This window comes from Microcaecilia unicolor, chromosome 1 (assembly GCF_901765095.1).
Source record: "Microcaecilia unicolor chromosome 1, aMicUni1.1, whole genome shotgun sequence".
NCBI lineage: Eukaryota > Metazoa > Chordata > Amphibia > Gymnophiona > Siphonopidae > Microcaecilia > Microcaecilia unicolor.
In genome coordinates, this window is record NC_044031.1 from 591,629,993 (window position 1) to 591,650,441 (window position 20,449).

The 20,449-nt window shown below is 43.0% G+C and overlaps 1 protein-coding gene across 1 annotated transcript in view; it reads right to left on the reverse strand.

Moving 5' to 3' along the window:
- The window catches only part of KCNQ3 (potassium voltage-gated channel subfamily Q member 3), a 379,802-nt gene that overhangs the window by 16,110 nt on the left and 343,243 nt on the right, over positions 1-20,449 (reverse strand). The window contains exons 10-13 of the mRNA XM_030189943.1: positions 18,371-18,567; positions 13,662-13,767; positions 9,536-9,667; positions 3,716-3,814 (exon numbers count right to left, since the gene is read on the reverse strand). Of these exons, the coding sequence (XP_030045803.1) occupies positions 3,716-3,814; positions 9,536-9,667; positions 13,662-13,767; positions 18,371-18,567 (534 nt within the window). The remainder of the gene's footprint in view (positions 1-3,715; positions 3,815-9,535; positions 9,668-13,661; positions 13,768-18,370; positions 18,568-20,449) is intronic.

Consider the following 20,449-nt stretch of genomic DNA (forward strand, 5'->3'; position numbering starts at 1 on the left):
TTGAAAGAGTGGCTATGGACTCTGTGAGACCACTAGAATGAACCACCCATGGTAACAAATATATCCTGGTTATTTTGGACTATGCCACTCACTACCCAAAGGCCATGGTCCTGCATAATATGAAAATGACCATGGTGGCCAATGCGCTGTGGGAAATCTTCTCCCGAGTGGGGATCCCTGCTGAAATACTGACTGCTCAAGGCACCACCTTTATGTCCAGAGTCATGAAGCAAGTGTGCGCCTGTTAAAAGTGAAGACCTTGCAGACATCCGTTTATCATCCATAGACAGATTGTCTGGTCTGGTTTTTTTGACTCTCTGTTCACCAGTGCTTCCCTTTTCTTGAATTTCGGATCAAGCATTCACTAGATCCACCACTCTCTAGCAGCAGCAGCAGCAGCTTCACTCTTTACCTTTCTCTTCTGAAGATGGGGACCAGATCTCTCTGATGGTTGATCTCTTTTCTTCTTTAGGGCACTTTGTACCTTAGGGGACAGCTGTGAGGTAAGCTGGAAACCCCTGATTCTTCTTACAGTCATGTGGGAACTGCCTTTTTTTCACCTCTGTAAGCTCCAGCGGACAGCTATGGACCTGACTGACAGCCGCTGTGCTTTCACCTCACCTTAGCCACTAGGGCAGCCAAAGCTCCTAACGTCCCAAACTGTGCAGTTATATTTTACTTACTGGACCCCCCTCCCTGGGAGGGAAAAATCTAAACCCTTCCTAACATCTAGATTTTATACTTCCCTCCAAAAATAAAAGCTTTAATTTTATTGGGCTGCTTCCCCAGACTAAACCACCCTTCATTATTTTTGATTGGCACTACTCTGGAAAAGGAACCCTGAATGTTCCTCTTCCAACGGCATTGAAACGCACATTTGGCATCCTGCTACATGTATACAGCACACACAAACCCAGATGATTTTCAAAGTACATGCATTCATTGACCTAATGAAAATGTATCCTATATTGTAGATTTCACTTACCCATAGTCCTTTGAAATACTTGGCCTGGCACGCATGTTTCACGCAAGTGACAGGCCTGTATGGTTATAATTCTAATATGTAGAAGTAAACTTAATAATGTTATCCGGGGGAGAGATACCCAAACCAGCAAACATGCACAATAAATATGTGGGGTTCTCTTTTTGTAAGTACAAGTCAGCACAAAAAACGTTACTGGAGGAAAAGCCTGGAGAAGCTCCTAGGCTCCTTAAACTGGCTTACAGGAGCGGGACTTCATCATCATTGGCAAAAACCTTGTCAGCGTTGTTGAACAGAATTGAAATTCCTCTGGCCAGTGATTTGAAACGCTGGCAACCATTGATCACGGCCGTTGTCTTGAGAACCGGAGAAGGGAAGAAAAAAGAGACCTGGCAGTCTAAGCTAAGTTTATAAAATTTATAGCTTTAATTACTCTATGGAGGTTTTTGCTGATGATGATGATGAAGTCTCGCTCCTGTAAGACAGTTGAAGGAGTCTAGGAGCTTCTTGAGGCTTTACCTCCAGTAACGTTCTTTGTGCTGACTTGTACTTACAAAAAGAGAACCCCACATATTTATTGTGCATATAATTCTAATATGCCCATTTAAGAGCTCTAATTTGCTGTGAGAAGTCCCTAAGTCAGCTATGAGTAGCTGAAGGAGATCTAGTGATACTCACTGACTTCAAGAGAACTGATCACAATGAACCAGAAAAACAGGCATGGCAGTCCTTTTTTTGCAATGGGTATCACTATATGTTAGGGAAAAGCATCTTAAGTGGAAAAAAATTTCACCCAAATTGTAGCCCTTTCTCCAATACCTCTCTGCTTTAACCTATCCTTTGACTTTTCCTGACCTACTTATTGCTATTTCACTACAGTTTTTATATTGTATTTTGATGCTGTATGTGAAAGGTGTGGTACCAAAAGGGCCCTTTTACAAAGTGGTGATAAGCACAATGCGGGCTTACCGTACACTAATCTGGTGCTACCGCTGGCCCAACGCAGGCACCAGTGGTAGTTCCACCACCAGTATGCGCCATTTCCCACGCTGCGGAAAATAGGGTCATATTTTTTAGCCTGGCGCTAATCCGGCGCTAATCGTGTAGCACCGCACGCTATCTGGTTACCGCGGAAGCCCTTACCGCCACCTCAATGGGTGGCGTTAATTGATCCCCCCCCCCCCACACACACACACACACACGGACACACAATAAGTGGAATTTTACCTTGTAGCCATGTCTTTTTTTGGCCTTTTTACCCACTGCAGTAAAAACGGCCTCAGCATGCAGCAAAAATGGCCCCCATTGGCCCTTTTTACCCCCAAAGGGAATAAACTAAACTACAATTAAATAAAATAAGTAGAACTGCAGGTGTTTTAAGCATTCTTGCTAAAATTGGCAAACTTCAATGCCTGTTTCTGGTTCAAGAGGACTCTTTGGCAACAGGGGCGTAGCCAGACTTCGGCGGGAGGGGGGTCCAGAGCCCGAGGTGAGGGGCACATTTTAGCCCTCCCCTGGCACCGCCGACCCCCCCCCCCACCATTGCCGACCCGCCACCACCACCAACAACAACTTTGACCCCCCCCCCGCTGCCGACCCTCTCGACCCCCCCTCCTGCCGCCAACCCTCCCCCGCCACCACCGTCGCCTACCTTTGCTGGCGGGGGACCCCAACCCCCGCCAGCCGAGGTCCTCTTCTTCCTGCGCAAGGCTTCGTTCTGTTTCTGAAACAGAACGAAGCCTTGCAGATCAGCCAGCAACGTGGCCACTGGCTGATCTGCAAGGCTTCATTCTGTTTCTGCAAGTCTGACGTCCTGCACGTTGTACGTGCAGGACATTAGACTCACAGAAACAGAACGAAGCCTTGCGCCGGAAAAAGAGGACCTCGGCTGGCAGGGGGTTGGGTCCCCGCCAGCAAAGGTAGTCAACGGCGACGGCGGGTTGGCGGCGGGAGGGGGGGTCGAGAGGGTCGTCAGCAGGAGGGTCCAGGGCCAAATCTACGGGGCCCCAGGCCCCCGTGGCCCCACATAGCTATGCCACAGTTTGGCAAGGTTGACTCTGAATGTAGAGTCATTGAAGGCCCATTCAAAGAATATGGCAGTGCCTCTTTTACAGAACCAAGATGTAGAAAGGAAGGGGAGGAAAGGGGGCTCAGGGCCGGCGTTAGGGGGGTGGCAAGTAGGGCAATTGCCCTGAGCCCCCATAATATAGGGGGCCCCCAAACCTCCCTCAAGCTGAAGAAGGCATAGGCTAAAAACCAGCATTGGGGCCCCCATCCCAATTTCTGCCCTGGGCCCCTGAATGTCAACACCAGCCCTGCATGTGCTTCTTGCATATGATCTTTTCTTTTGTAAAACCTTCAGACTTCTTGAAATCTTTCATGAAGTAGTCATTTGACTTTTAGTAACTGCACCAATCTCATAAATGAAGTGGTTTGTAGTGTGGTCATTAGAGATGTGCCGAGGCCAAAAATTGTTAATTAATTTTTAGAACTTTCTGAATTTTTCCCAGTTTTCAAAGTACTTTTTCAGTTTGTTTAATAAAACTTTAATGCCAATTAGAACTTTTTAATGCATGTGAATAAATTGTATGTACATTAATTCACAGGTTAATGAGCATTAAATTGCTATTATTTGCACTAAATTTAAGTGTACTAACAATCTGAGCAGAGGGATGCTCATCCCTACTTGTCAGCTACATGAAAGATGAGCCATTCAGATTCCCTATGACCCACCTGGGAGACTGCTGAGACGGGAAGGTAAATGCACTTCCTCTCTGAGACTTCCTATGTTTTGGTGTTGATGGTGGTCCAGGTGCAAAAACCATATCTATTCTGGAAAAGAAAAACAAACAAACAGACATCATAACACCACACAAATATATAATATAACAGCAGTACTGGGGGCAAACGGGGAGGTGGTCTCAGTTGCAGCTTCCTATGCAACTATGAAAGAGGATCTGTCTGCTTCAATCTTCATATAGTGGTAAAGAAGGCAGTTTTAAAGCGTATTAATTTATTCATAGTCATTTACTAACTGTCCTTATGAAGAGGTTCACCAAGGAAGTGTACAATTTAACATAAAATTTACAATTTTAAAGAGGAAGATATTTTACTCTGAGGGAATGGCCGCTTAAGGGATAAGCTCCATTCAGGCTGTTAAGTAAAATAAGCGTTTTCTCCATCTGAGTGTGGTGCTATCCTATTCCTACCAGAGATCACAGGACCAGTGCGGGACAGGTTGATGGTGACAAGAAAATGCTTAGATAAATTCATATAGGTAACAGAGAGAAAGGACAGCTGATGATCACTGCAAAGATGGCGCCGGAGCAATCTGATTCAGAAGAAGAGGACCTCATGGTAAATGTCACTAGCGACTGTGAAGAAATTAAGCAGGAAGTGACACACTGGTTTAAAGAGTCATCGTAGCCTGAAGTCCATGAAATTGGTCACAGAATTGAAAGAGTGGAGGAGCACTTAGATACAACTGAAGTTAATGTGCATGGTCTGCAGGAAAATAAGCAGTAAAGTCTCGCCCATACAGATATGGTTGTAATTTCTTGAGGGCCCACACTAATGCCAGACACTCCTTTTCAATAGTGGCATAGGCTACCTCTCTGTCAAGGAGCTTGTGACTCAGATACACAATGAGGTTCTCCTCCCCCTCTGCTATTCACTTGACCGAGTACAGCCCCAATGCCATATGTGGAGACATCAGTCTGTACCACAAATCTTTGCTGGATCAGTATCTAATGCTGTCGTTAATTTTTGGAAGGCCGCTTCACATTCTGGTGACCAGGTAACAATTCAGGAAAGTCTCTTTTTAGACAAGTTGGTCAGGGGCTTGGCTATAGTGCTATAGTGAGGCACAAACTTTCTGTAATACCCTGCTGTTCCAAGGAAGGACTTGCTTTGTAGTTTGGGGAGTGGGTCAGTTTTATATAGCTTCCACCTTAGCTGGTTCAGGCTTCAGCTCTCCACCTCCCACTCTGTGCCCTAAATATTTCACTTCTGCCATTCTCATATGACATTTGCTGGGTTTTATAGTCAGGCGGGACTCCCTGATCCGGTCCAGTACTCCACTCAAATGGATCAGGTGGTCATCCCAAGTCTGGATGTACGCAGCAGTGTCATCAAGATAGGCCCTAGCATGATCCTGGAGTCCATCTAACAGATGATTCACCAAGGATTGAAATGTACCAGGGGCATTTTTCATTCCAAAACACATCATAATAAATTCATACAGACTAAATGGGGTAATAAATACTGATTGCTCCTGAGCAGTGGCTGTTAGGAGAATCTGCCAATATCCTCAGCTAAGGTCCATTGGAGTCAGGTACTGGGCCCCAGCTAAGTGGTCTAGTAACGCGTCTATCCGGGGCATCGGATAGGTGTCAGATACAGTGCATTCATTAAGTCTCCTGTAATCCACATAGAAGCGGGTTGTGCCATATATCTTGGGAACTACAGGAGAAGCCCATGGACTATGAGACTTCTTTATAACACCTAGGGCTAGCATCTCATCAATCTCCTGCTTCATTTGCCTTTCCACCTCAGCAGATATTCGATAGGCACTCTGCTTCAGCGGGTCATGGCCACCCGTGTTTACATTGTGATTAGCCTGGTTTAGTAGAAAACACATCAGCATACTTTTGCAATACTGCTTCTAACTGCCATCTCTGGGTAGGGGCCAGTACCCTGAATGCCCTCTACAGGCAAAGGACTGCTGAGCACCTTTTAGCCTCCACTCTGGGAGATGGAGAAGCTGTACCTCCCTCATATCCTTCACTAGTTTTTCTAAGTCCTTTCCAAACAGCAAGCACCTCCTAAAGGGAAGCTGACTAAGGAGCTTCTTAGAAGCTGCATTGCTATCCAATGACAGAACCACAACTAGTGGCACCCCACCACTGATGAGGCCACTGACTGGGAATTAAGGTGAATCAGGTCATAGAGGATATCCACCAGGAAGGCTGCTCCAAACTCCAGATGAGAGACCTCAGTGGACTCTGGCAGCTGCTGTAGCCAATGCACCATAGCTCTCGCCACATAGCCACCACAAATATCAGCCTGAACACTGAATGCCCCCCCCCCCCAAGAGAAGGCCAGGCAAAACTGCTGCTCCACCCGCTTCTCATGTAGCTCTTGGAGGGCTGAGCCTCTGTGACCACTGTGACCAGCACGTCCATCTTAGGGAATGTCCAAAACTTCTCAATCTCCTCAGAAGCGAAGGTATAGAGATGATCAAGAGCCCAGGCCCCTCTGAGGGCCCGATATGCGGTCCCCCACTCTGCTAGCATCATGCAATTGAGGGCCTTATGAAGAAGAAAATGCTTTGGGGGTCCCTTGAGATCCTCCAGAAGTGGGTCACCTTCAGGGGGTCTGCAGTAGGAGCCTTGAGCATTCCAAGGGCTTCCGTAACCTCATCAATGAGACAACAAAGTTCCACACAATGGAAGAGCTGGATCACATGACACTGCTCCTCCTTTTCCTCCCAAGGGGAACTGGGAGTCTGAGAGAACCTCTACTACTGCTACTAACTGAACTGACTAGGGCCTCTGAAAACCCCAGGTCCCCCTGTACCACTTGTCTCCAAACATACTGGGCATGGGGCCAGCCTGCACCTACAAGGCTTTCTTAACCATTTGGGTTAAGCTCTGGAGCCAAAATGTGCCAAAGGCTCCTGGGGGCCCTCAGGGCCCCTTCCCCTACAGGTGAGTCCTAGGTGGGTAGGAATGAAAGGTCTTCCACCCCATCAAGTCCTGATTGGACTGAGCCAGCTCCTGCTTCTGAGAAATAGCAGCAAAATGAAGAAACAAGTGTAGACAAAATGGCCTCAATTCTTGCCGAAGACATCAGTACTGGCAGAGGCAGCATCCGTTCTGGTGGCCCCCCAGGGCCATATTCAAAGTTAGAAATGGCTCATCCCATTAAGCCACAAATTTCTCCAACAAAATTCTCCTTCAGTAATATCCAAGTCATGCTCCCACATTTTTCTTAACCCAAGTAAAGGCTCTTTATTAAAACATTGTAAATATTTCCATATGGCAGAAGCAGCATGTGGCTGATCAGTAAGCCTAATGAATGCCTAGCGTATAGTCCAAGTCTCCGAAAGCTCCTGTAATGCCAATCCACTGCCTTGTAAAGAATGATGTAATTGAAGCCAGCGAAAATATTGAGTAGTTGTGAGTTTAAATTGCTTACACTAGGTATGGAAATTACTGTGTGGCAAATGTCTTGCTGAAAAGAATACTCTAAATATATATAATAGCAAGCATAACTGATTTTACTTCATTGAATGATTTTGTCAATGGAGAAAAAGATCTCAAATGCTCAGCTTTTTATCGTAAATGGTTCCACAGAACTTCTTCACCGGTCTGAAAATTGTTTATAATAATTATTTTTAATTCACATTTCTTGAAATATTTCTTAAATACTTTCTTGTATTTCTATGTTACATTTTAAATCTCATTGCTTCATTAAAGACTTTGGAATAGAAGGACACTTATCTTGATTCAAATTGAAACAGAAGGACACTTACCATAATTCAAAATGACGCCAATCTAGTTTTCCTTTCCATAAAAATGTCACCAATATTCGTTCATATCCCTTATAAAAGGAGTCTGGTAGTTGAATTGGGAGCACGTGCAGGACATAAAGAATTCTAGGTAGTAAAGCCATATGGTTCATCTCCAATCTCCCCCACCAGGAGAGATACAAAAGTGACCATGCATGAATAAGACCTTGCAGCTTTGCTCTCAATCTTGCCATATTATGGGACATTGTATCATCCACAATAAGCATAAACCAAGCACCTAGGTATTTAAAACCTTGCAGTGCTTTACTAAAGGATTTAGTAAAGATGCATTTATTGATTGGCATTAGCTCTGATTTCTGCCAATTAATTGCATAGGCAGAATGTGCAGCAAACGACTGAATGAGTTGCATCAATGCTAGAATCGAATCCTTTAAAAAAAAAAAAAAAAAAGCAGCAAATCATCTGCATACACAACATATTTGCATTCCACTCCAAAACATGTCATGCCATGAATGTCAGGTGCAGTCTTGATAGCCAGTAGGAGTGTCTCAAGTGCCAGATTAAAAAGGAGCAGGGACAGGGGGCAACCCTGTCTTGTCCCACAAAAAAGACGAAGATCATTCGATAGGCACCCATTAATATAAAGCTGGGCATGGGGGATAGAGTATAAGATTTTGACATGTTGTACAAAAGAAGGCCCAACGCCAAACCAGGCCAAGACTTCAAAAAGACAGTGCAATTCAACACTATCAAAAGCTTTTTCAGCATCAAGAGATAATGCCACTTCAGCTGTTTGATAAGTAAAAGCAATTTGAATGATATCATAGAAAAGTCTAGTATTGTCCGACGAGTATCTGTAAGGAAGGAGTCCAGTCTGCTCCAAGCCAATAAGATCTCCAGTAACTCTAAGCAGCCTGTTGGTCTAAACCTTAGAGTAGATTTTACAGTTGGTATTAATCAAGGAGATGGGCCGATAGTTCTCCACATGACTTAAATCTCGACCAGACTTTTTGATAACCACAACAGTGACCTAGGAGAGCGTGCCATCTAAATACTACAGAGTCTCCAAGGAGTTGAAAAGGAGCAGCAATGAGGGAACTATGTCCTTGCTGAACATGCAATACAATTCTGCAGGGATACCATCTGGTCCTAGAGATTTATGGGAATCTAGGCTCTGAATGGCAGTCATAACCTCCTCTGCTGTGATTGGGCCCTCTAAAGAAGAAAAGAGCCTCAATTTCTAAGAAGAAACTGTTCGTACTAGAATCCAGGGGTATACTCTCCTCTTCTGCTTTACCTGCCCTGACTCTTAACTCTAATATCTGGGCTCTTTATGAAGAAAGAGTAATCCCCAGTTTTTCTTACCTCATGCCTGCAATAATACAAAATGGTACCAGTCAGCTTGAGACCAGAGTCATTATATATATCAAAATGGCGCCATCTAGTCACATGTAAAAAATCCAAAATAGTGCTTGCCTCAGGTATGCCAGAGTCACTTTGTATTACTGTGCTAATATGACAGGGATACTGAGAAGGGGATCTTTGGGGGGAGAGGAATTTTTAAAATATATTGGCAGCTTAGGTTTTTTATCAGGGGGGAAGGGTGAAATACTAGTACCTTTTACTTTAGTTTTCAAAAGGAAATCAAATGTAACAGGAAACTATGTTGAAATTTCTTGTTTTTTATAGACAAAGCAGTCCCTAGTGGCTAATAAGCTCAGTCAAAGGGTAGACAAGGCCTGATTTAGGCATACGCATCATAGACTGGTCTATGACGTCAAATTCTGAAGATCGCCCCCCAAAATCAGGACTTTTCATATTGCTCTCTAATTTCCAGGGGTGAGAAGAGGCAGGATGCAGCACTGCTGTTCCTCTACCTCTAAGAATCCTATTTTTAAATCCAACCTTGAACTAGGATAAAAAGGAGACCAAGAAAAATAGAAAGCATTAATGCCAAGAATGTTCTGTATTAGTCTATTTCAACATCGCATATTGAATAATACACCATGGTCTTACAGTACCTTGTCTGAAGGTATTTTATTCTGGAAAGCATATCCAGATGTCCTGCAGAATATTGCTCTATGACATCTTTTACATCGTAAGGCCTCAAAGTCTCCTTGAACTTTCTCTTGTGCAGAAGAAACTGAAGTATTCTGTGTGGAAATGAAAACATCTTGTGACATCCTGCAAGGTACGAAATGGTCAACCCTCAAAGACTTTGAAGAGTCATTTGGCAAAATGGGAACTAGACACATAAGTAGTGTTGATTATCAGACTATCCAGCTTATAATCGAACGAGAATAACGCCCAAGTTCCGACCTAAATCGGGAGATGGGCGTTCTTCTCACAAAAACAAATAAAGCGGCATAATCGAAAGCCGAACTTTGGACGCTTTCAACTGCACTCCGTCGCGGATGCGGACAAAGTTGACGGGGGAGTGTCGGAGGCGTGGTGAAGGCGGAACTGGGGCGTGGTTATCACCCGAACAGAGATGGGCGCCCTTCGCCGATAATGGATGCGTTTGTAGCTAGAATTTAGGGCACTTTTCCTGGACCCTGTTTTTTGACGAATAAGGCCCCAAAAAGTGCCCTAAATGACCAGATGACCCCCAGAGGGAGTCGGGGATGACCTCCCCTGACTCCCCCAGTGGTCACTAACCCCCTCCCACCACAACAAATGATGTTTCACAACTTTTTACTTTCACCCTCAAATGTCATACCCTCCTCCCAAGCAGCAGTATGCAGGTCCCTGGAACAGTTGTTAGGGGGTGCAGTGGACGTCAGGCAGGTGGACCCAGGCCCATCCCCCCCCTACCTGTTACAATTGTGCTGCTTAATGCTACTAGTCGTCCAACCCCCCCAAACCCCCTGTACCCACATGTAGGTGCCCCCCTTCACCGCTTAGGGCTATAGTACTGGTGTAGACTTGTGGGCAGTGGGTTTTGAGGGGGATTTGGGGGGCTCAACACCCAAGGGAAGGGTGCTATGCACCTGGGAGCTCTTTTACCTTTTTTTTTGTTTTTGTAAAAGTGCCCCCTAGGGTGCCCGGTTGGTGTCCTGGCATGTGAGGGGGACCAGTGCACTATGAATCCTGGCCCCTCCCACGAACAAATGCCTTGCATTTATTCGTTTTTGAGCTGGGCGATTTCATTTTCCATTATCGGTGAAAAGCAAAAACGCCCAGCTCACACCTTGGCGAATAAAGCATGGGCGTCTATTTTTTTTTAAAAATACGGTTCACTCCGCCCCTTCACGGACCCGTTCTCGGAGATTAACGCCCATGGAGATAGGCGTTTCTGGTCGATTATGCCCCTCTATGTAAAATAAGAAGTAATGGGCAGCAAACACTTGCATAGAGAGAACAAGACATTATGAAATAAATCCATATTAAAACTGTCCCCCAAATTCTATATATGGCGCCTTAAGTTGTGCATGCTAATTTAGCTGCATGACCAAATTACATGTACAACTTAATTGATTAGCAAGCCAATTAGTGCTGATAATGGGTACTTAACAACCAATTAGCAGCACTAATTTGCTTTAATTAGAATTAACACATACAACTTTCTGTGTGTATTCTATAACGCAGTGCACATAAATTCTAATGCGCACAGTCGAAAATGGGGCATGGCCATGGGCGTAGAATGGATGGGTTGTGGATGTTTCAAAAAACTATGCGCACTATTATAGAATGTGCCCAACTGAGGCTCAGGTATTTAGGCCTGGTTTTAGGTGGCCTAAATGGGTGCTCCTAAATTTTAATCACAAGAACAGCACATGAGCTTATTCTATAAACTACATGTAACTTTAGGTGTAGTTTAAAAAATCACGCTAACCGTGTGGTTTTACAGCACCGATTTTTAAGATGCCATATATAGAATTTCCCCCTGTATTAAGTATTTATTGAACCCATGAAAAACATGTATGTTTGCAAACAGAGCCTGGGTAGCAAACTGAAACATCATTTTTTCTTGAGTTCAATATGTCAAACTAATGTTGATTTATTTTGGAGTAGGTGGTTGTCTTTCTGTATTTACCGTATATCTTAGTAAGAGCCTCAGTGATTTTACCTAGCATGCAGAAAGTCTCTGAGGATTTCTTTTGTCTTTACAACTGGACTTTATTACCAGACATGAGTGCCATTGTTTCCTGGCAAGTGATAAAGGAATCTTAATTCTGTGATTATTTCAAACAGACTGGGATGTTACACCACTAACATTTGGGGGTCAGAGCAGCCTATGGAACAGAAACTTTGTTGATGAGTTTAATGAATACTCTTAAGAGCATGGGCTGACAAAAGGGGAAGATTTTATTTTGGTCCTCCTAAATTTGTCAGCCACATTTCACACCTTAAACCATGGCCTACTGTTGAGATGTTTAAGCAGAACAGGTAAAGAGAAAGTATTATTGTGTTTGGTTTCATTTTTGAGAAGAAGGAAACATTACATTGAGTAGGTGGCAAGGACTTAAATCATAAGGTACATCATATGATTTTACAGTTTTTTTTCTAAAGGCTTTAAAAACGTATTTGTTTTCTATGTAATTTTAGTTTTTAAGAGACTAAATTGTACACTCTATCCGATTGGGGTATGTTCATCTTTCTGTGATCCGCTTTGAATCGCAAATTAAAAGCAAAATAGAAATTATGGAATTGAATAGAATAAGTAAAGTGTTCCTTTGACATGTTGATGTGCCAGAAGGTAGGGTGATTGCAGTTCTACAGATTGGGCAAGATCATTTGAATTTTGGATAGCTATCTATGGAACTCAGGGATAACTACCCAAACACAGCAGGTTAGTACTGAAAATTTATGTCAACTGGCTAAACAGCCCTTTTACTAAGCCACCATAAAAAGTGGCCTGTGCTAGCTTTGGTGCATGCTGGGCCATATTTTACCATGTGGAGGAGTGGCCTAGTGGTTAGGGTGGTGGACTTTGGTCCTGGGGAACTGAGTTCTATTCCCGGCACAGGCAGCTCCTTGTGACTCTGGGCAAGTCACTTAACCCTCCATTGCCTGCCGCATTGAGCCTACCATGAGTGGGGAAAAAGCACAGGGTACAAATGTAATAAAAATGATGGGAAAAAAGTCTTTTTTTAAAATGGGGCACTAGATGGTTGTGTGCTAATATTAAAATTAGCACAGGGCTATTTACTGCCTGATCCCTTACCGCCACCTATTTAGAAGGCAATAAGGGCTCACATGCTACTCATGCAGTAATCAGGCAGCGAGCGGCGATGTGGCTGTGCTGCTGATTATTGGTGGCAACACCCCCCTCAGGTTAGAAAATAGAAAATTATTTTCTACTGCAGGAAACTGAGTGCACCAACTTCAGAACTACCCCCAGGAACCCACACTACCCTGGCGGTAGGGTTGATTTGGCATACACTACCTGCGCAGTAGCCCTACCACAGCTTGGTAACAGGGCCCCTAAATTACTTCCCTAGCCTAACCCTACAAATGTAACATGCACAATTTGAGCCACCTAGGAGCAATACATTAATTTAGCCATAAAATTCATCAAATGTGTCATGATTAGCCAGAATAATGATACTGGTGAAGAAGAATGATATCGGTTGAATTTTATGCTAGTCAATATTTGGGGAAACAGCCAAAATAAATTTTAAAATACTAGGAGGTTGGGAGGAGGAGGAGGAGGGAGGGGAAATGTCTATAATGGAAAATTCTTGACATTGTTAGTGTATAAGAGTTGGATTGAGTCATGTTGATTGGTTTCTGAGGGGCCCTTTTACAAAGTTGCGCTGAAAAATGGCCTGTGCTGGTGTAGGCGCATGTATTGGACACACACAGATCCATTTTTCAGCATGCCTGCAAAAAAGGCCTTTTTCTTTGGTCAAAAATGGACTCGCGGCACAATAAAAATTGGCACGAGTCCATTTTGGGCCTGAGACCTTACCACCACCCACTGACTTAGCGGTAAGGTCTCACGCCTTAACTGGGTGGTAATCGTCAGCATGCGTACACTGCCGATTACCACCCGGTTAGTGCCATGCGGTAGAAAATAAAAAATATTTTCTGCCGCACATATTGGACGCGCATAAAAATTAGAATTACTGCCCGGGGCACGTGGTAGCCAGGTGGTAGTTCTAATTAATAAAAGGGCCCCTAAAATAATTAACATAAAAATACCTAGCAGCCCGGATAGCTGCCTTGATTGTGGGGATCAAGTCTTCTAAGAGGAAGTCATTGCTGTAGCCTCTATCTTCAGCCATAGGATCGCCTGCAGACCCAGCATCTATGAATCAGGAGAAATATCTCAATATAGAGCACAAATGTTAAACATTTCACAAAGCAAACTGTAGGCAACCTCTTGTAAGCTTATACCCTCAGTCATTCAGCCTGAAAAACAATATCTAATCTAATCTAATATTGGCACTTTTAGACCTTATTTGCTTAAAACAAGTTGAGCCCAATGTGTTTTATAATAGCTTGAAATAAAACATTAAAAAATGGAATACATTCAAATATAAGAAATCAATGCTTTGTTAAAAACTTTTGAAACAAAAAAACTTTCATCGTATTCAATATTTCGGAAACAACGAATACAGTGAAAGTTTGTTGATTGGAATAGGTAAGTCATTTCAAACTTGAACTACTTTATACGAAAAAGATTAAACTTCATTTGAAGTGAACAGACTTAAAGAAGGAAATACTGATGATTCTTTAACCTAGAAGATTTGTTCCGTTGAGGAAATGAGAAGAAAGCAAGGAGATTTTCAGGGGCCATCATATTTAAAAACAAAACAAACCAATTTTTAAAAGTCCAGACTTGAAAAAGGAGCTAATGAATTCATCAAGAGCAGAGACACGTGGTCAAACTGGATGTGAAGCGTCTGTTCACTCTTTCCAAAAATACTAGGACTAGGGGGCATGCGATAAAACTACCGTGTAGTAAATTTAAAACAAATAGGAGAAACGTTTTCTTCACCCAAACGCATAATTAAACTCTGGAATTCGTTGCTGAAGAACGTAGTGAAGGCGGTTAGCTTGGCAGAGTTTAAAAAGGTGTTGGACGGTTTCCGAAAGGACAAGTCCATAGACCGCTACTAAATGGACTTGGGGAAAATCCACAATTTCGGGAATAACATGTATAAAATGTTTGTACGTTTGGTGCCCTTAACCTGGATTCGCCGCTGTCGGGGACAGGATGCTGGGCTCGATGGACCTTTGGTCTTTTCCCAGTATGGCATTACTTATGTACTTATTATAAATTAATCTGGCTCCAGTGTTTTGCAAAAGCTGAACATATTTTAGGAGTAGCTCGGTAATTCCACTGTACAGTGAGTTGCAGTGGTCTAATTGCGTTAAAATTGTTGTTTACACCAATAGAAGCAAAGTGCTTTTCATAAAAATAGGCACAAACTAGTCTTAACTGTTTCATTTAAAAAATGTCTTTACTGATCGTAGGGGCTGAACAGCGCCTTAACCCTATGCCAGCTCCGATCTGACATTAGGGTTAAGGCTGTTTCTCCCCCCTCCCATCCATGCTAGGCAGCCTGGGCTGTCGTTGTCAGCCTGGGCTGTCACTGTTTGTCCTGGGGGTCCATTGGACCCCCCAATTCCTGAGGCCCTGGTGGCCTAGTGCCCCCCCCAACAGCCCCCCCGACCCCCCCCCCCCCGATTCAAGGGTATGAGGGCTGGAGATCCTGTACTACCCCAACACACAAAAAAAGTCCTTGGTGGCCCAGTGGGCTACAAGCCCAACCCCCTACCTGCTCTGGTAGTCTAGCAGCCCCTTTCCCCCCGTACCTCTGTGTAATGGAGGAGTAGCAGTCCCTCCTTGTACAGCACCACCTCCAAAATGACAGTGCCCTGCCCTGCCTACTGGGATGCGCTGGGCAGAGCTTCTCTACCATATAAGGGAGAAACTTCTCTTGATGGAGAAACTCCCTTACGTGATAGAGAAGCACCACCCAGCGCATTCCAGGATTCACTGGGCAGGGTATGGCACTGCCATTTTGGAGGCAGTGCTGGAAGAGGAGTGAGTGCTACTCCCTCCTCCATCACACAGAGCTACAGGGCAGGTGGGAAGTTGGGTTTGTAGCCCACTGGTCCTCCAAGGGTGGTTTATGGAAGCTGGAGATCTGGATCTCCAGCCCCCTGTGCCTTTATGTCGGGGGAGGGTGTTGGGGGGGCTGGAGGTCCACTGGACCCCCACACCCCCGTGTCACTGTTTGGGTGAGAGTGTGGGGGCTTGGAGAGCACTAGGCCACCAGAGCTTCAGCAATTGGGGAGTCCAGGGGTCCTACAGACCTCCGTCTCCTGTGTTTGACAAGGTCCAGGCTTTTGACAACCCCGACCTGTCAAACAAGTGCAGGAGGATTGTGCCTGAGCGCATGCCCAGGCACAATCCTCCCACATTTTACCCCCCCCCCCCTCGATCAACGCTATTAACGCACCTAAATTAGCATGTTATTAGCCTTGATCATTGGGGAGTTAATTCCCCACACTGTTCTGGCGCTATTTTTAGGGCGCTGTTTCGGAACAGTGCAGGGAATTGATCATCGGGGAGTTAAAGATCAGTTTTTAAAGTCATTTACCCAGGTAAACTGGTTTTGTCTGAAAATTTCCCTCCTCTGCCTGACTAGAAGTATCAATGAGCCCATTTTCCTGTTGCAGAGAAGGCATTTCTGGGACTAGGATGAAAACGCTTATTTTACTTAACAGCCTGAAAACATCACAGACATTTAATTTTCCAGTGCACTCATGCCATTTTAACCTCTTTTGTTCCCTGCACAAATAGAAATTGCAGATTGCCCTGATGCTTTTAGTGCATCTAACGTACCCTAGATATAAATTTCAGAAATAAACTACCCAGGTAATTTGTACTTGAAAATGAGTTACAAAGTATGCACAATAATAATACATGTACACTTTACAGTTATGTGCATTACTCAAAAAAGTCACTTTAAGCAGAAACATCTAATTTTCAAAGGAAATACCATCATTGTGTGTCTAGATTAAAGGTTATTTTAAAATATGACCCCCAATTCTTAGTAACCGTTTGTCAAATATAAAACCAATAAAATAAAAATAAAATAAAGGGCCCTGTACAGATATAAAATAGTCAGTCCAAGCAGAGGGTCTACATACCTGAATAATGAATAGGAATGTATGCTCATTAGCATGCATTTGGTTTGCGTATGTGCCGTAAAAATTTTAATTTGATGTATGTTAAAACTTATGAATTGTTGTATATCAAAATATTCTCAAAAAGCATGAAACATGCAGTTGGTTAACACAGACTATTGGGGGGGGGGGGGGGGGGAGAAGGGCTACCAACATCACAAAATTTAAATAAATAAGGCCTTAAAACTCAAAGAGCATTGATCTGACCAAATGTGTCAATTTTCCCAAAGGAATCTTGGTTCCATCTCCCTGAAGCACCGGGTTCGCGAAACGTGGCCCTTGTCGAGGTTTTGGACAGCTGGAATATATTTATGCATCACAGCACTGGAAGAGAGCTCTCTTATGCACCAGAGCAGTAGTGGTTTTGACGATCCAGTATGGGAACAGTATCGGTGGAACTGTGTTTTGATATAATTCATGAAATACCAGCGTTATTTATTAGGACTAATGAGGATTTGATGTGGAAATGTTTGCTTTTTGATGACTAAAATGGACTGTGTGTGTTTTGGCTATTTTTCTCCGTATTTTTTTTTTTGGTGAGCAACTTTTTCCAGTCTATTTGATTCAAGGCCCTCCTTAACATACAAATGCTACCCCTCCACCAATTCAATCCACCCTATCACTACGATATAATTTGTACCCTGGTATGACAGTGTCCTCCCACTGGTTATCCTACTTCCACTAGGTCTCAGAGATGGCTATTATATCTACTTTTTCATTTAGTGCAATATATTCTAACTTTCCCATCTTATTTATTAAGATATACAGGGCCAAAATGAACGCCTTATAGAGGCCAAAATAACTCCAGAAATAAAAGATTGGAGGGAACATTAGTGTCAACAGTATTACTGACTTTAATTTCCCATGGTCAACCACCTATAGTATATTGGGAAATGTACTGCAATGAGTTGCTAAACTCTAGCTGTATAGTTTAATCCAGCCAGAATAAAATAATGTATGATGCTAACATGTACTGTATGCAATGTATTTCTTTATTATGTTACAATGCAATACTTCACAACTGAGACTAGATATTTAAAAAGTTGGATAACAAGTTGACCAGCAGCAAACCACTGACATCATTCCCTAAAATTTGAAGAACTGTCAGTCAACTACAGAATTCAAGAAGCTTTTGAAGACAGATAGATTCAGGTTACTCCATACTGTACACTCCAGGCTCAAGTTAATTACTTCCTGAAGGAAGGATAGATAGAGAAGAACTAAAGATGGCATGTAAGAAAATTCTGGCATCACATGATTTTTATCATGCATAAATAGCTTTATTGAAATCAGCAGAGTTGTTGTAGCCTATCGAACTGTTGAACCACTGTTGAGTATTAGCAGTGTTAAAGGGGCCCGCTTTGTGGTACCAGAAGGCAAAACCTTCGTAAACTCTCCGAATAGGTTTAGAGGCCAGAGCTTAAAGCTATTGTAGTTTGAATTGATTCTGTTTTGCGTGGAGAGGGAGAGTGAGAGGGTGGAGTTGTGGCTGGTAGTTAAGAAGCTAAATGGCTGTCAAAGTTTTGCTGTTGTTGCTCAGGGCCATAAACAAATGTGCAAGAATTTGATTGTATTTAATAAAAAAAAAAGATTTGGGCTTAAAATGGTATTACAGTCTTCAATTGTCATAGGAAAGCAAGGAGAGGAAAAAGACATTTAAGCATGTTCAAAGGAAAATATACAAATAAAAAGAAATACAAATGCGTTACCTTCTGAGCTTTGCCAGAAGGCATAAGCTTTCATTCGGAATGCAGTGCGAAAGCGTTCCTTACTGCCCACGCCAACGTTCTTGGGCTCTTTAGAAGGACTTTCTTCAATACCATCTACAGGAGCAAACGTTTTTCCTTTGGGGCTCATTCCGCGAGGATTTGGAAGTCGAACCCGATCCAACAGGCTCCACTTTTGGCTGAAAAATGAGCAAAAGCAATCACACTTTCATATCTTGTTCATGACTGTATTGTTTCCTACCTCCTTCTCTTGAGGCATTATTTGAATAGAACTATACATTTTGTACAGTGCCATTAGAATATATACAGCACTGTGCAAGATACCAGCCATTGTCACAGTACAAATTACATTCTCTAAAGAACTTAAAATCTAAATTTGAGCACAAGCTCATTCACTCATTGAGCATAAAATGGAAAATTAGAATCAAATTCTACAATTCTCACAACAAAAATATTGAGACGTGGCTTGTGCGTACTCGTACATCACACCAACACTTTTTTTTTCCACAGTTCAATCAATGAAAGGAGAAAGAAGAATGACTGAATATAGGGGAAGGAAGGCCATCTTGCTGCTAAACAAGGAAAACCCTCCTTCAAATGGAAAGCCCATGGCAGTGAGCACAGGGGTGGCAGGAAGAGAGATGGGGAGGAAGAGGAATATGTGGAAAGAAAGATCTGGACGGGCCAGGTGGCAAGAGAGAATGTAGATGTTGAAAGAAAAATGGAAGGTACAGGGCAAAAGAAAGGAATGAAACTTAGATGAAGGTGGGAAAGGAGAAGAAAATAGCTGAAAAGTTAACAGAAGCTGAAGAAAAATATATAAAAATGGGTCAAGGTATGGGTAGCACACAACAGAGTGAATACCTCCAACTTTGTCTATTCTACTCTTGTGCAAATTACTAGATAGGATTTTGCTAACATGAGAATTATATGGAAAATAGATGTCCAAATTAACTTGAACAGGTCCCCTGCATGTCTTAGTTTGACTTGGGCTAGATTTACTGAAGGGTGCTCCTGCCATTAGCGCTAATACACGATTGGCTCTCTTTCATTCTTTTAAGCAGTCAATTAATGTCTGCGAACTGTAAGTGCAAGCCTGAACTAACATCATGGCGAGTTTACTGCCTGCATTTACTGCTTAAATTGGAATGGCAGAAAATGGGGAACTTCTAATGTCACTTCCATAAGTGGCATTATATTTATCCACATTGGAGGGAATTGAATAAACAGTGCTGAAACATAGGCACCAAAACAATTCAGCGCTAAGTGCTATTCTATAAAGGGTGCACAACTTATATAAAATAGTGATTAGTGTGCATCCCGTGGATCACCTGCTAAAACCTGGTTTAAATGCCAGCACCCAAGTTAGGCATGGCTAGATAGTATTCTGTAATTCCACATGCAACGTTTCGGAACACCTATGACATACCTATGGCCATGCCCCTTTTAAGATATGCACCATGGGAGTTAGGCACCGTGCCTTACAGTATAGCGTGCATCCAGATGCGTGTGTGAATTTTAGCGAGTGCTAATTAACATCACTAATTGGTTGTTAGCACCCAACTATTGATGATTTAAAGCTCCATATTCAATTTATTTCCACATGCCTCTCAGAAGCGTGCCCAAAGTTGGTGCCACATATAGAATCCATGCACAGTAACATATTCTGAGCAAAACTGAACAAAACCTGTAAGAATCCAGTGTTCAATTAGATTATGGACTAGACATGTTACTGTGTTACTATGCACTGACATGCATCGATGATTGTTATTTACCACAAATAAATGCAATGGGATCTATTTAATAATAATTGAGTTAATGGTGTTGGCACACTGTAGTAAATCTAGCCCTAAATATCGGAGCAAAGGTTTATAATACCTTTGAATATCCTTAAATTAGGGAAAAAAATCTTTACAGTATATCATTTAACCTTTCTTAAACCCCATTCAGGGGTCACACAAATACATTTCGCAGGGAGCAAGGGATCAGCCTTAGCACTGTGCTCCCTGTCGCCATCTTGTGAGGCAGGATAAGACCTGGCTGGTACTTGAATAGAAGACC